This window comes from Netta rufina (assembly GCF_964035555.1).
Source record: "Netta rufina genome assembly, chromosome: 1".
Taxonomy (NCBI): domain Eukaryota; kingdom Metazoa; phylum Chordata; class Aves; order Anseriformes; family Anatidae; genus Netta; species Netta rufina.
This window is the reverse complement of record NC_140123.1, coordinates 30426661-30441463: the sequence shown is the minus strand read 5'-3', so window position 1 is coordinate 30441463 and position 14803 is coordinate 30426661. Positions and strand designations below refer to the sequence as shown.

The 14803-nt window shown below is 43.6% G+C and overlaps 1 protein-coding gene across 2 annotated transcripts; it reads left to right on the top strand.

Moving 5' to 3' along the window:
• Positions 1-2640: 2640 nt before the first annotated feature.
• On the top strand, positions 2641-14075 carry SLC25A30 (solute carrier family 25 member 30). 2 transcript variants are annotated; one of them, XM_084306169.1, is made up of 10 exons: positions 2641-2737; positions 5228-5306; positions 5876-6023; positions 6739-6833; positions 7114-7199; positions 8889-8984; positions 9885-10009; positions 10412-10550; positions 10799-10879; positions 11634-14075. In XM_084306169.1, exons 2-10 carry the CDS (start codon positions 5243-5245, stop codon positions 11673-11675), a joined length of 876 nt encoding a protein of 291 aa, XP_084162295.1. In that variant the 5' UTR covers positions 2641-2737; positions 5228-5242; the 3' UTR covers positions 11676-14075. The 2 variants fall into 2 exon arrangements, with proteins under 2 accessions (XP_084162295.1, XP_084162294.1); XM_084306168.1 differs by lacking the exon at positions 2641-2737 and adding an exon at positions 3315-3480.
• Positions 14076-14803: the final 728 nt, after the last annotated feature.

Here is a 14803-nt window from a genome sequence, read left to right as displayed (position 1 = left end):
GTGGCTGTGCTGGGTCTCCTGAGGCGTGTCTGCATGGTGCTGTGGCCCTCTAAGGTCCCTCAGGAGCTCCTCTAAGATGTCCAGCTCAGCCTCCAGCCACTTTCCTTGCTGTATTTTGGCTCTCAGACTGCAAAAGAAGTAGCTTTCACCAGTAGTGCTTTCCTCTGGAGCAAACTACCTAAAAACCTTGATACTCATGCCACCTTTTGCAGATCTTGCAGCTTACCTGTTTTCAAAAGATCCCTTATTCTTTTCCTTTATGCAAAGCATCTACTCTTTTGAGAGTCTAACACCACTGAAAGCTCCTGCACAATTCATGCATGCCTGTTCCCCTCATATCTCCTGACACAGCCTTCATTTGCACTATCCAAAGACTTTACCTGAGGTTTTAAACCTGCTCCAGCTGGTAGCCTACAGGCTCCAAGCTGGCTCTGTCTTGTTTGCAGTCACTGCTCTCACCTTGAAGATGGTCGGAAAATGTTAGGCACTGCATGAAGTCTGGTGGTTAATGCCACCTCCTGCCCAGCCAGGAGGCCAGAGGTATCAGGACATGGCTTTAAAGGCAGGATGCACACTGCAGCCCCTCAAACTTTTTCCTTTTTTTTTTTTTTTGTTCTCTGCCAGGCACCTGCAGCTAAGTCCTGTGAGCTGCTGAGTCAGTCTTAATAGCGAGATGCTTCCAAAAAGGGTGAACTCAGTGCAGGTCATGCACTCCTGCTGCTTCTGTTACACTGGCTCCGGTGCCAATTTCAAGGCAATTCAGGTCCATCAGCTGGCAAAAGGCTATGTTGCTGAGGGGTGCATAAACTTAGGGAGCTGCATCTGCTCACGTATCAGACCAGAGCCATCTCTGGTATGAGCATAGGGTCAGGACTGTGTCTGGGAATAATGGCTGAAGAAGGATAGTGAGGTTCTTTTGTACCCTTTAAAGTTCAGTAACAGCACTGAAAGGTTGAAGTTTTCCTCCATATGCGTTTCTGCAGCCTAAATCCGGTACTGGGATGGGCTTGGCTTGGGGTCATCTGCCCCCACATCTTTCTGTCTATTGTCTTATACGAGTAGTTATTTCTGTTTTTGCAGAATTACTTCAGCTGCAACCCTGCTTTCACAGGACTGTCAAGAAATGTATTTCACCCAGCAGTTGCTTCCTATTCCCAAATACTGAGTGCTGCCAAGAAAGGGGTAAAAAGTGGCAGAAAACACACCATTTGTGCCACGTGTTTTGTGGCGTAGCACCGACTCCTCTGTCCTTCGTTCAACATTAGATCATCTCCTCTTGTGCAAAAGGCTGGGCCGGGATCTGACACCATGTGATGCCTGGCTTTTCGTAGGGCACAGAAACGTGTTTGCTTTCCTTTCTATTACATCTGCTGACATTCAAGTTGGCAGCATTTCGTCCAGCTGCTACCTGTTCAGCTGCGGTGCCGTGCTGGACAAAAGCTTCCGTGAAGCAATTGTGATTGATCTTTATTTGACAAACAGTCAGAGGACAGCAGCATTTCTCAGATCGCCCGCTGGAGTTGGAAAGCACTGGATAGTAGCGAGTAGACCTTCTGTCACACCTTCCTATTAGATAATCTTTAACACCTTTTCATTTGCTCATTCAAATACCATCAAATCCAACCCTGTGACATACACAGGAATTATTATCCCTGCAGGGAGTCTCCAAACTGAAGAGAAATCAATCTCCTAGGACCTGCTGGATGATTGCAACACTTTCAGAAAATTTTGTCTGGATTACAGGTTTGCGTTTACTAGAATTGCCTTGCTGGGAACTCATGCTGTATGACCTCTTCCACTGAAAGCCCAGAACTAGCCTCAGTTCCTTCACCCTCTGCACATTAAAAGTGAGTTAACACATTCCCGTTATATCCACAAAAACAGGACAAGATAAGGACTTTTGGCTCCTGCCAATGCAAGAGCTCAAATCAGGTCATCAATATGTATTAATAAAAAGGCTGTGAAATAGCATTTACTGCTATTCCTGCTTTCACTTTCCTTTCTCCTTGAGCTCTGTCACTATGTCAGAAACTGTAAGATGGCATCCATGGTATGCCTGCATGACATACGTGAGAAGCTGGAGCAGAACACCAGGCTATTTAACATTATATATTTTTACGTATGCCAATAACACATAAAAAAAATATATATTTTCCCAACAAAGTCATTTGCTGTATGACTAAAGGCCAGATTAATTCCTTCTCAGTCAAAAAGTGGGAATGCTGTGGCAGGGCAGGGAGCACTTCCATGTGCCAGGTTTGCTTTCACCATGCAGCCAACGTGACATGAGCAAAGCAAATGAGTTATCTGACTAATGGTTACGATTATGATTGAAAAAGAAACATAAAAATGTGTGAGGAAAACCGGGAGCAGTAAGGCTAGGGGCCTGGGAAACGGGAACCAATGGGTCAAACCGTAACACCTATACAGTCCTGCAGAAAAGAGCTGGCTTTTGGACAAAAGCACTGTAAGAGCGGGTGACCAGTGGCACACAGGGATCGTGCAGAGCCATGTGAAGAGATGCTGAGCACCAAAGTCAACTGCTGATATGGCCCTGATGTCAGGCTCGAGGCAGCTCGCCAAGATCGTTCTGCTGGCAGCTGATAAAGGCATTACATACTTCGTAGCACAAACTGGGCTGAAAAGGCAGGGAAAGAGGTGATTCAGAGGACCCATCCAAAAGTCGGTGAAAGCAACACGAGGTGGCCTTAATTCCCTTTTATCTGGAATTACGTGGGTGAGTATTAATGGGAACTTAAGAAACGCGGCCAGGTGCAAGCTGCAATGCCTGAGTGCCTGAGCAGGACCCGCTTCACATATTCGACATAATAAAAACCGGCTGTCTGCAGAAGGAGCTGACTGAAACCCCAGGGACAAATTAAGGTCAAACTGGAAGCCAAGCCTTTCTTAAAAGGAGGCAGCAGCCTGCAAAGTCTGAACACAGCACCCTACCGCTCCGTGTGGTGCCCCCAACCCCAGCTCCCTCAGGGCCACCCCAGCACGGGGCGGGGGGGATCCTACGGGCAGGATCCTCCTCTGGAGGCCCTGAGGAGAGGCAGGGGATGGGGACAGGTCTCTCACAGGGCAGCCTGCCCCACATGGCCCCTTTAATGTCCCCCTCCTGCTGTCCCCGGGAGGCGGGGAAGGGGGCACGGCTTGGGGCGGGCGGCAGCCTCCAGAGGCCGCCCGCTGGCGGGGCAGCCGCAGCGTGAGGGCGGCCGGAGCACGAGCTTTGGGTTTTTTTTTTCCACCTCTTCGTGTCTTTTAATCACCGACCCGGCGGCTTTGGCAGAGGCTGTGTGGGGGAATTTCCCCGTTCCCAGCCTGCTGGGAACGGCAACACCGCCCTCGGCACCTCAGCTCTTCCTCGGGGGGCTAAGAGTGACTCCTTGAGCCGCGCATTTATTTTTATTTTTATTTTTATTTTTTGTGGGAAAAACCGAAGAATCCGCTGCGTTTGGAGGCTGAGAGGACGCTTAGGTACTTCGCCATTGATGCATCAGACGTGGATATTTTGGAGAGGCTTAGTACGTTTCTGAGCAGTGCCGGGAAGAAATTCAGACTGAACGAGCAAGAATTGGGAAGATGAGAGAGCTGCAGCAATAGGGCTCGGTGATATCTGTCTGTTTGGTCGTGTGTCTCGAGATAAGCTCTGCTCTCTGCTTTAATTCCTTCCCATACTGCTGGGCGAAGGGCTGAGAGGCTGAAATAATCCCAAATTGGAGGAGAGGAGAGTGGTGCGGGGAGCCCCTCAGGGGCACGGGGCTTGACAGCAGTCTGTAGGGTCTCGGCTCTGTCAAGGGAGCAGCACACTGTGGGGTTTTTGGGGTCGGTATCCTATATGTGTATCAGGACTAAAGACAGCGTTAGTGAGTCAGTGTGTTAGTGAGTCAGTTAGTGTGTAAATTAAATCTTATTTGGCGGGGCTTGCACGCTTCTGTGTTGTGTGATTCCAGTGGGCTGACACAGAAACTGAGGAGCCTTCATTGCTTGGGCAGGTTGAAGTACGATGCAGGCAGAAGTCGGGCTATATTTTGGCTTTATATCAGTTAAATTATATCTGTTGTAAGTAAAAAATTTGTCCTGATGTGTTGAGGGTGGGGGGAAGTTAACTGCTGTCTTTAATTTTGGCAGTGCAGCCTTAAAGCGAAGGTTGTGTCTGTGGCTGGTAGTGGGGAAGCAAAACTTGGTTTTGTTTTAATGAAACAAAGATCCTCTGATCCTGATGGCAGGACAGGGGGCTGTGAGGAACTTGGAGCTGGATTTGCTCCTTCTCTGGCACCGTGTCGTGCATTCCTGTGGCTGTGGCCCTTTCATGCTGAGGTGCTGGTGGTTCATCTCTGAACTGTTTCTGACAAAATAGTGGGTGCCCTTCCTTGCTTGTATTTCATTTTTACATCAGCGGTGTGCATTGCAGAGGCCTGAGGAGTAAGCTGGATTACCCTGGGCTTGGTGGCAGAGTATTTGTTTGGACTTCTATGGTTTGAGTTCCTTTGTGCCTCTTTTGGTGTGTCGTGTCAGAAGAGAGAAGACCCAGGTAACTTCCTCGTGAAGGAAAGATGAGAAAAGGAAAACCAGGGCTGCAGTAACCACTCATCTACCTTCGGTACCTGCAGCTCGTGCTAACTTCATTTGCACGCTGGATTAGCAGCATGTCTAGAGGGAGGAAGTGGCCCAAAGCAAGTTCATCTTTCTGCCTGGTTTTGCACTGCTTCCTGATAACATTAGCAAGAAGGAACCCTGTAAGCTGATAGCAGAAACAGGCCTTAGCAGAAGCAAAATGCCTTCATATCTTCTGTCTAAGCCTACCAGGTCATGCTAATGTTGATAACATCGGGAAAAAGGGGAGAGAAGTTTAATGGTGACCGTGTTCAAATGCCATTTGATGTCAGATGTAGTCAAACTAGTTCGGCTTGGTGAGAACCACTGGAGGTGCTTTGCTGCAGTACTCCTTGAAATCCTGCCCGAGGGACAGACTGCTTTCCTCCTGTATGATGGGGGTAATGGTTGTCCAAATACTCAGTGGAGACAGATTTGAACTCAGATGCCTTTAAGTGTTATTGTCTTGTGATCGTCAAAGGTATTAATTAAACATTTCTAACCTTAGCATGTTTGGAAGGTCCATCATAAGAGGACAAGGCACAGCACTTTATTAAATGTTAGCATATACATTCATGTAATGCTAGTTTTATTTGTAGAAGCTTTAAATCCTTGCTTTCTTTCACAGAAAGAAGAGTCAATAATGTCAGCACTGAACTGGAAGCCCTTTCTCTATGGAGGTTTAGCATCAATCACTGCAGAATGCGGTAAGCATTTCTGGAGCTGTCTACATGATTTCCTTAACTGAGATGGGTGCTTTTAATGTAAGCTTGGTTCCCAAGCTATTAATGACACAGTATTATAAGGTGTTTTTTAGGGTACAACACAGGAGTGTTGCTTTAATGCTGTGCGATGAGTTGCTCAGAATTTTGTTAAAATTTTAAAACTTCGGTCTGTAAATTCATATACCTGTCTTGTTTTAACGTGACCTTTGTCTTTGGATTCTATTATTTGGTGTGTACAGATCTGGTCATAAGTATGCACAGCTTTTGTTTTGCTAGAGTAGATAAGCTTGTCATGTTGCCTGTAAACATAGTGAACACAACAATTGGATAGGAAGCAGGCATGGCCTCTGACAAGCTGTCTAGGAGAAACAGGGTGATGTAGAATGAACTGCTTTAACAATGACCTGGTAAGAGACTGTATGCTTTTCTTTTCGGGACTGTTTTTATATATTCTGGTATTTAATAAAAGCTGCAGTTTCTTAGGACATGTTCTTTGTCTCCTTTGGTTAGGTAAGTCCTTGCTTAACTTTCTCTAAATTTCTCTCTTTAAGGTACTTTCCCAATTGATCTGACTAAAACACGTCTGCAGGTTCAAGGTCAAGTTAATGATGCTAAATATAAAGAGATCCGCTACCGTGGAATGATGCACGCACTGGTCAGAATATGCAGAGAAGAAGGACTGAAGGCCTTATACTCTGGGTAAAACAAACTGACTTGTAGTATTAGCTTCTGAACGCTTTATTGCTGATTATAAACCCATAGTGGTTAAGCTCATGGGTTTCAGATTGACAGGTATTTAGAGAAAATGCAATGTTCTCCTCAGTGTGCAAGTGGAAAGCCCAAGCTTAGATTACTTAAGACTTTCCACTCTGCAACAGCACTTGATGTTTCTAAAGAAAAGTAGGTTGACTTGAGAAATAATATAGTGAAGCATAAAGTTCTTCTGTACAATAATGCCACGGTTTTTCCATCTATACAATGCTACTATAGTGGTTCAATCATGCAGCTGGAGAAAAATGGCCTTAACCTTTGTTAATTTACTTTTTTCTGCTTTGCACGTATATCAGTGTGCATGCTTCTCTTTAGAAGATGTAAGATGGGGGGGGGAAAGGTGTACTTTGCAGCTGTCTGGGACAAGTTTGCCAGCTATTTTAGAGATCCCAGGTTGAGGTATGCCCTAACCGCAATCCTTCCAGAGTTCGTTTATGTTCTTACAGTCTTTATTTAAAAAACAAACAAACAAAAAAAACCACCTTGCTTTGTCTGCAGTGAGTTTAAAGTATAGATTTAAATGAACAAACCTTTAATAGATGTCTTGTGTTCAGTCCCCTGCTTAAAAAAAAAAAAAAAGTAGTTTGCTAATCAGTCTTTTTTCAATTTTGAGCATAAATATTATCATTACCTATTTTTACAGGATTGCACCTGCAATGCTACGGCAAGCTTCATACGGAACTATAAAAATAGGCACTTACCAGAGCTTAAAAAGAATGTTTGTTGAGCGTCCAGAAGGTGGGTGCTTTTTTCTTCCAGTTTAATTGAGGACTGTTTTACTTGAAGCTGGTTGTTTACCATTTGCAGTTTTACTGTAGAAGTTTGAAGAGGTCTTCTAAGAAGACATTCCTTGTGCCATTTAGAACAAAGTGAGCCAGCAGGGAAGTGGCAGTGCTGATTTTAAGGCTTTTGTAGTCAGCGCTCTTTCTGGTTAAAGTAGAGGTGGCATCATCCTGCCCGGATGCATCTTAAACTTTGTAAATCTGCAGCTAATCCCTTTTTCTTGTTTTTGGAATAGATGAAACCCTGATGATAAATGTTCTATGTGGCATTCTTTCGGGAGTAATTTCATCATCTATTGCCAACCCTACAGATGTCTTAAAGGTAATTATGCATTCTGTAGATTTTGTCCTTAGTTTCTTCTGTCTTTTAATTGAGGAAATACAGAAGTTGATGAATACAAGATTTACTGTTTTGTAGCACCAATAGTTATAGTCTCTTATATCTTCAAAAAAATAAGTAAGGCTGTTAATTCTTTGAACCTCCTTCAGATCCACACGCATTATTTGGAAGTATGCACTGAGAAACTAATGGTTGGGGAGGTAGCTCAATGCATATTTTTTCTTGGGAGTGGGCTGGGGAGAGAGTCATGTAAGATGACTCTAATTTTCATGCTGTAGTGTTCGTGTGGAAGCTCTCCTGTGTCTTTTATCTGTATGGGTTGATGCTTGGTAACATTAAAAAAAATAATAAAAAATTCTAGAGTGCAAAATAGGTAAGCATCAATTCAGAGGTAAGAGTTTCATCATGTGAGTGCTGTTGTGCTATATTATTCCTGAAATCCTGTAGGAAAAGTTGTTTCTCTTAGAGGCTTTGCAATCCAGTGTCCTGTGGAAATAGCGCTCCAACATCATTCACTCAGAAGTGAATTTGTGAAAGCATCACCTCTTTAGAACCTGGTAACTTAATGGTAGATGGTCGAGGACTTCTTTTCTGTGTACCTTAAGGCGTTGTTGGTATTTAAATTACAAAGCTATAGCATTTGAGTTAATGGATGCCTCTAATGAAAAATTAAGGCAATTCTTCAGGTAGTAGTTTTGAAGATATTCTTCTAAAACCACTAAAAACTGAACTAAATCCTTCATGGGGCTAGTGTGGTTATTTAGAGGCATTTCTAAATAACCAGCTTGTGGATGATCCTAAATGAGGCAGAGCTGTTAGAGGGTGCCCAAAGGAGGGCTATAAATGTGGTGAAGGGTCTGGAGGGCAAGGTGTATGAGGAAGGGCTGATGTCCCTGGGTTTGCTCAGCCCCGAGCAGAGCAGGCTGAGGGGAGGCCTCATGGCGGCCTGCAGCTCCCTCACGAGGGGAGCGGAGGGGCAGGCGCTGAGCTCTGCTCTCTGGGGACAGCGACAGGACCCGAGGGAACGGCATGGAGCTGGGACAGGGGAGGGTCAGGCTGGGGGTTAGGGAAAGGGTCTGCACCCAGAGGGTGGCTGGGCACAGACTCCCCAGGTTTGATTTCTGGATGGTTCTGTGTGGAGCCAAGTGTTGGACGTGATTATCCTTGTGGGTTCCTTCCAACTCAGGATGTTCTGTGATACAAGAACTTGGTTGTCACCAAACTTGTATTTGGTTGTTACCGTGCCAGTGTCCAAAGGACATTCTCAGAAATCCACAGGGTTGAAGAACATGGCTCCTAGTAGCTGAAATCTTAATCTTTTTAACCTTTCATTTTAAGGTGCTCTTGTGAGAACACTGTAAAGGATATCCTGCAGAACCCAGCTGTCAGTCTAATCTAAATGGCGTAGTGTGCAAGTACAGAAATAGAAGTGACTTAATGCAGCTAAAAACTGCACCCCATAGTGATTCAAAATTAGCAGCTGCATTTAGATGGTGAAGGTACTTGCAGAGATTGCATCATGGCAATGGTAATGTCAGCTATTACCTTGTATGCAGAGAAATTGACTTTACTATTTCAAAGATTATAACTTACCATGTTTGTAAAATTGTATTAAACTGTTACTGGTCTTCTGCTTGAAAAGCATTTCTTTTCTCTTTCAAATAATCTCAGATCAGAATGCAAGCCCAGGGTAGTGTGATTCAAGGAGGAATGATGGGCAACTTTATACAGATCTACCAAACAGAAGGCACTAAAGGATTATGGAAGGCAAGTTTTTTGAACTACTTTTTTATCTTACTCAGGTGAATTTCATATATTTCTACAGTATTCTCTAACAAAATATGGGTAAGTCAGTAGCTAAGAAGTGTGTAGTTTGTGAGGACTACTTCACTGCTGGCGTCTCGGTGCATTTTAACAGTGTTGCTGCAAGTATTGTATTCAAGAATTAGTCCAGTCTTATTTTAAAAAAAAAAAGTTAGGGTGACTGGCTCTAGCATTAGTTAAAGAATGCTCTGTAAAACACATCTCAATCTGTATGCTCTGCTCTTTTTATTAAAAAAAAAAAAAAAACGCCAAAACAAAACTAAAAACAAACAAACAAACAAAACAACACACAGACATTTGGAATATTTGGAAGTGAAGATACTAATGAACATCTGCTGGAGCTCAGGAATTTGTGTACTCAGTCTTGTAGGTTGTTCTGCTGATTACTGTCAGCAATTACAGTAAGTGAAGGCTGTAAGAATGGACGATTGTTGTGAAACAGCTGGAAAATAGAAAAGATTTTGCAAAAGTTTCATCATCTCTGTGTTGCTTCTCTGTTCATGTTCATCACCTTGTCAGTTTTTTAGGTAGTGTTAAGGGGAGCTGCTACCACCTGGCTGTTGAGGTCTTAGTTGACAATTGATGTACAAATTTGGAGGTTAAGCAGAGATGGAGCAGCATAAAGGAACTGGAATTAACATTCAATGTGGGCACATGATTTAGCTATTAATTTGTATCTGTATTTTTGAGCACATATGTCTAAGACTTGCACTACTTAGTGCTATGTGAGCATACAGTGTTGTAAATCTATTTGTTGTGTGCTGTTTTGTAGTAGAGAAGCTAGGCTTGTCTGCTGGTGCATGAATGTAAGCTATACTTTTTTTTTTTTTTTCCCTCCTCCAGGGGGTGTCCCTGACAGCACAGAGAGCTGCTATTGTTGTTGGAGTGGAACTGCCGGTGTATGACCTTACCAAGAAGCACCTAATCATGTCTGGCTATATGGGAGACACAGTGTATACTCACTTCCTGTAAGTTCTTATAATGAAAGCTGCTTGCATCACTCTCCTTTGGTTAGTAGTCGTTATGTGGAATGAAACTTCAGATTTTTCTCTTCTGAGAAAATAGGTATTCACCAATCCAATTCTATTTTATCAGTTGAAATGTGTTTGTACACCTTAGTGCAATAACACTTCAAATAGCCCATAATGTGGAAGCTAATTTTATTTAGGATTTGAATTTAACCTTTCTCAAAGGTTCAAAATTCTGTATTATAGTAAATGAAAATTGCTTTCCATATCTATTAGCTGATGTAATTTTTAAGCATTAAAAACACTCATTGCTGCACTTTTTTTTTTGGGGGGGGGTGGAGTGATTCTTGTGCTTCTTTAAACGTAGTAGGTGAACCTTTTATTAAAACCTTCTTTTATTAGCTCCAGTTTTACGTGTGGGCTGGCTGGAGCCCTTGCATCCAACCCAGTTGATGTTGTGAGGACACGCATGATGAATGAGAGAAGCCAACAAAATGGGGCACACTCAAACTACAAGGGCACTCTGGATTGCTTGTTACAAGTAAGTAGCTCATTTATCAGCTTAAGTAGAAACTGGTGCCCAAGCAATAATTCTGGTGTGGAAGTTGAAATTGTTCTAAGTTTCCCTAAAAATGAAAGCAAATCAAGATTACAGCACTAAGCCATCATTCAGTATTGTGGATTCCCTGTAGCTGACATGATGTCTGGATTTCTCTCACTAGTAGAGTTCTGTAAATGTGTTCTTGTTGTTTATGTGGCTTTGTTTATTTTTATTTTATATTTTTTCAGACCTGGAAGAATGAGGGCTTTTTTGCTCTCTATAAAGGGTTTTGGCCAAACTGGCTAAGACTTGGTCCTTGGAATATCATTGTATCCTTTTAAAAGGCGTTCAAAAGAGATGAAACGAGTCATACAACAGCATGCGTTGACAGACAGTTCCAAAGCTTTGTATGAAAGGTGTCATGTCAGCATCATTTTTTATTAATGGAAAATCATCTAGTTGCCCATTTCCTTAGTCAACTGCTTCCAGTCAGATTGCCTACGTGATGTTACACAGCGAATCTTATAAGATCCTGAAAACCCCTTTACACTTACTCCCTCAATTTCCTACCTGTCCATTTCCTTAATTTGGAGCTTAGTTTGAAATTAATGAGTTGGGAAGGGGGGTTGTTTCTGGACCTGAGGAAGCTGTAGGCAGCCTTCCATTTATCTTGGCCTAACACAAGTTTGTCTAGTTGTGCTTTAACGGTCAAGTGGTCAGAGCCCTGCCAAATGAGTTCCTGGTAACCATGCCACCATGCTCTTCCTGTGAGCAAAGCTACTTAAAGCCAAGTAAAGAGTCTGAGGGCTCTCAGAGGGGTCCCCTGCCTCCTCAGTTCCCTCTTGAAGATCTGTAGAAATAGGGCTGAGTTGGCTTGAAGCATTCCTTTTACTGCATTGCTCTGAAGCAGGTTGAATTACTCCGCATAGAACTGCATGACAAAAATGATCAACCAGCACTACTACAAAGGAGGGAACTAGAAGGAAGTTTCCATGTTCCAGCACGTATGCTGCCGTCCTTTAGTAATGAAATAACCATTTTGCACTGAGTGAATGCAAAAGTTTTCCTTAATAATGGGTTCAGTTCTTCCTGACATACGAACAGCTGAAGAAACTAGACTTGTGACGTACTGAAGCCTGCACTGCATTCTTCTACCACGCTGTTTGAATGTAGAGCAACTTGTAAGTTATCTCGAGTATCTTCTCTTCTTCCTGCCTGAGATCATGACCAAAGGAAGAGGTCATCACAGGACTGTGGCCAGTCTCCCAGAAGTGATGTCGAGGCTCCTGTACCATTGGCTTGCTCACATGATGAAGTGGATGACGTGCACTATTTTCTAGACTGAGCCAAATGGGATGGTATTCCTTTCCAGCTCTTGAAGTATTCCTGAATGTGAAGATCCCTAATGTGACTTTCGCTGTCGAGACCCAGATGCACAGTGTTTTATAAGTGTCAGAGGTTGAAAACAATTTTTATTTTTCTACAGGAGGATAGGTACTACCAAAGCATCGGGCTTTTACTGTTTTCAGAAGAGTACAATATTCGACTGCAATAGTTCAGTTCTTATTTAACTGCAAGTGCCATGCGATGTCTTTACAGCCTTCCATTTTACCTGCAGCAATACAAAATCTGCTTCTGATTTTATAGATTACCTGTGTTGCAAGTTCTGCTGAACTTGCTGAAAATAAACCAGCTTCACTGGCAGGTGGGGTTGCTACAGCTCTCGGTTGTGCGTGGCATGAGGAGAGCTTTTTCCACTGTATCGTTCTTGGTTTTCAGAGTAAGTGGTTTTTGAACATATTCGTATGTAAACTTGAATTAGGAATGAAGTTCAGACAAGCCCATGCTCATCTGCCTGTCCTAGGAGGACATTTCTGGTGTTGGGAAGAACTGCTTTGATGTATAACTGTGATGGGCAGTTACAAAGGTGGAAAAAAAAGAAAGTAAGTTCTGGATTGAGCAGTTCAGGCCAATTAATGTAGGTGCCAATGCGAAAAGAACAAAGGTAAGTCCAAGAAAGACTGCTTTCATTACTTAAAGAAGTAAAAACAAACAAACAAAAAAAGCAACACCAACAACTAACAAAAAAAAAAAAAAAAGATTTTGACCCATCCTGGAAAAGAAAAAACAAAAAATCTGACAAATCTGCCAAAAAATCTTAACAAAAAAAGACTGGTTCCCCTGCAGGGAAAAAAAAAAAAAAAAAAAAAGGCAAGAAAAAACTGAAACAACAGAATAATTGCATCAAAAAAAAAGACAATCAAAAATGTGCATCAAAAAATGAATCCCCCAAAAGACTCAACCAAAAAATAGTTCCCCTCAGAAAAACTCAACCCCCAAATGGCTGGGACCCTGACGGAAGACACCCAAAAATATCCCACCTGAAAAATGGAAGGACCAACAAAATCTCCCCAAACCCTAACCTCCAAAAGGCTAGACCACCATCAACAGTCATAAATAAATAAATAAATAAAAATCCAGAAACCTAACCTAATGAAAGAAAAAAGGCCCAGCCCCCCCCCCCCAAAAAAGGCTGCCCCCTCCCCCAAAAAAAACTCAAAAACAACCAAAAAAAAAACAACGAAAGAAAGAAAGAAAAAAAAAGTGCCCTAACTGAAAAAAATAAAAGGGCACTCCCCCAAAAGACCTGCTTAAAAATTAAAGACTAATAATAATAATAAAAAAGAAGGCGGCCATGCAGAAAGAGCTCCTTCTCAGAAAAAAAAGAAAAGACCCAAAAAGGGCAGTCCCCTCAAAAAAGAGCCCTCCCCCCAAAAAAAGGGAAAAACTCTTTCCAACAAAGGGCAGCACTCAAAAAAGAACCCCTCAAAAATAGGTAGAATCCAAACAAAATAGGGCAGCCCCTCAAAAAAAATAAAAGGACCAAAAAAAGGCACATCCCCCACCAAAAAGAGCCCCTCAAAAACAACAGAACAGAGACCCCAAAGGAGCAGATCTCCAAAAAGAGCCTCTGGGGAATAAATAAAAGAATTGGCTCTTGGATTATTCCCCATTATTGATTTTTCAGGTAGGCAGTGATGAACTTTTGCTCATAAATAGAGAAGGACTTGGTAATGGGAAGGTTGGAGGCCGTCTTGGGCACAGTGATCTTGAATTAAGTGTTTTCAAGTCTTGGAGAAGTAAGGATTGGGGTTATAAAACTTCTGGAGGGCAGATTGTGGCCTGTTAAGGAGTCCTGGCCTGTTGGTGGAGTCCTGAATGAAGGGCAAAGGAGGCCAGGAAGGCTGGGTGCTCTTCAAGAAAGCCTGCTCCTATGCTTTTAGGATTTGTCCCCATCTGCTGAAAGATGAGCCGTCTTGGAAGATGACCAGCCTGGCTGAACAGAAAGTTTGGGAAGAAGAAGAGGGTCTGTGACCTTTGGAAGGGGTGGGTCACTCAGGAGGACTACGAAGATGTCGTGAGGCTGTGCAGAGACAAAATTAGAAGGGCCGAAGCCCAGCTGGAGCTCCATCTGGCTGCTGCTGCTAAAGACAATAAAAAATATTTGTATAAATACGTAAAAAAGGAGGTCTGAGGAGAATCTCCATCCTTTATTGGGTGTGGGGGGAACTTGGTGACGAGAGATGAGAAAAGGCTGAGGTACTTTTTGTCTCGGCCTTTGGTTGTTCTCCAGGTACTCAGCCCCGGGGCTGGCAGGTGGGGACAGGGAGCAGAATGAAGCCCTCAGAGCCCACGAGGAAATGGTTGGGGACCTCTTACTCCACTTAGGGGTACGCAAGTTGATGGGGCCGGGTGGGATGCCCCCAAGGGTTGTGAGGAGCTGGCTCCTCTCCAGGCTCAACAGCCCCAATTCCCTCAGGCCATTGTGCACCATGTTCAGCTGGCTGTGCCCGTCTCCCCCATTTCCTCATCTCCCCCAGTTCACCACTTCCCCATTTCTCCATCTCCCCTATTTCCCATTATCTCCCCCGTTACCCCATCTGCCCCATTTGCCCATGTCCCCCGCTTCCTAATTTCCCCCATTCCCCCATCTTCACAACTTCCTCATCTCCCCTATTTCACCATTATCTCCCCCATTTGCCCATCTCCCCCACTTCCCAATTTCCCCATCTCCCCCATTTCACCTAACTCCCCCTTTTCCCCAATTCCCCGTTTCTCCCATGCCTCCATCTCCCCAATTTCCCCATCTCCGCCATTTCCCCAATTCCCCATTTCCCCATCTTCCCTATTTCTCCATTCCCCCATCTCCCCCAGTTCCTCATCTCCCCTATTTCCCCATGTATCCCATTTCC

Coding starts and splice junctions, on each gene's coding strand:
- SLC25A30 (XM_084306169.1), top strand. CDS start 5,243: ATGTCAGCACTGAACTGGAAGCCCTTTCTCTATGGAGGTTTAGCATCA. Junction 5,307..5,875: donor ATCAATCACTGCAGAATGCG/GTAAGCATTTCT, acceptor TCTCTCTTTAAG/GTACTTTCCCAATTGATCTG. Junction 10,880..11,633: donor TTGGTCCTTGGAATATCATT/GTATCCTTTTAA, acceptor TAATGGGTTCAG/TTCTTCCTGACATACGAACA.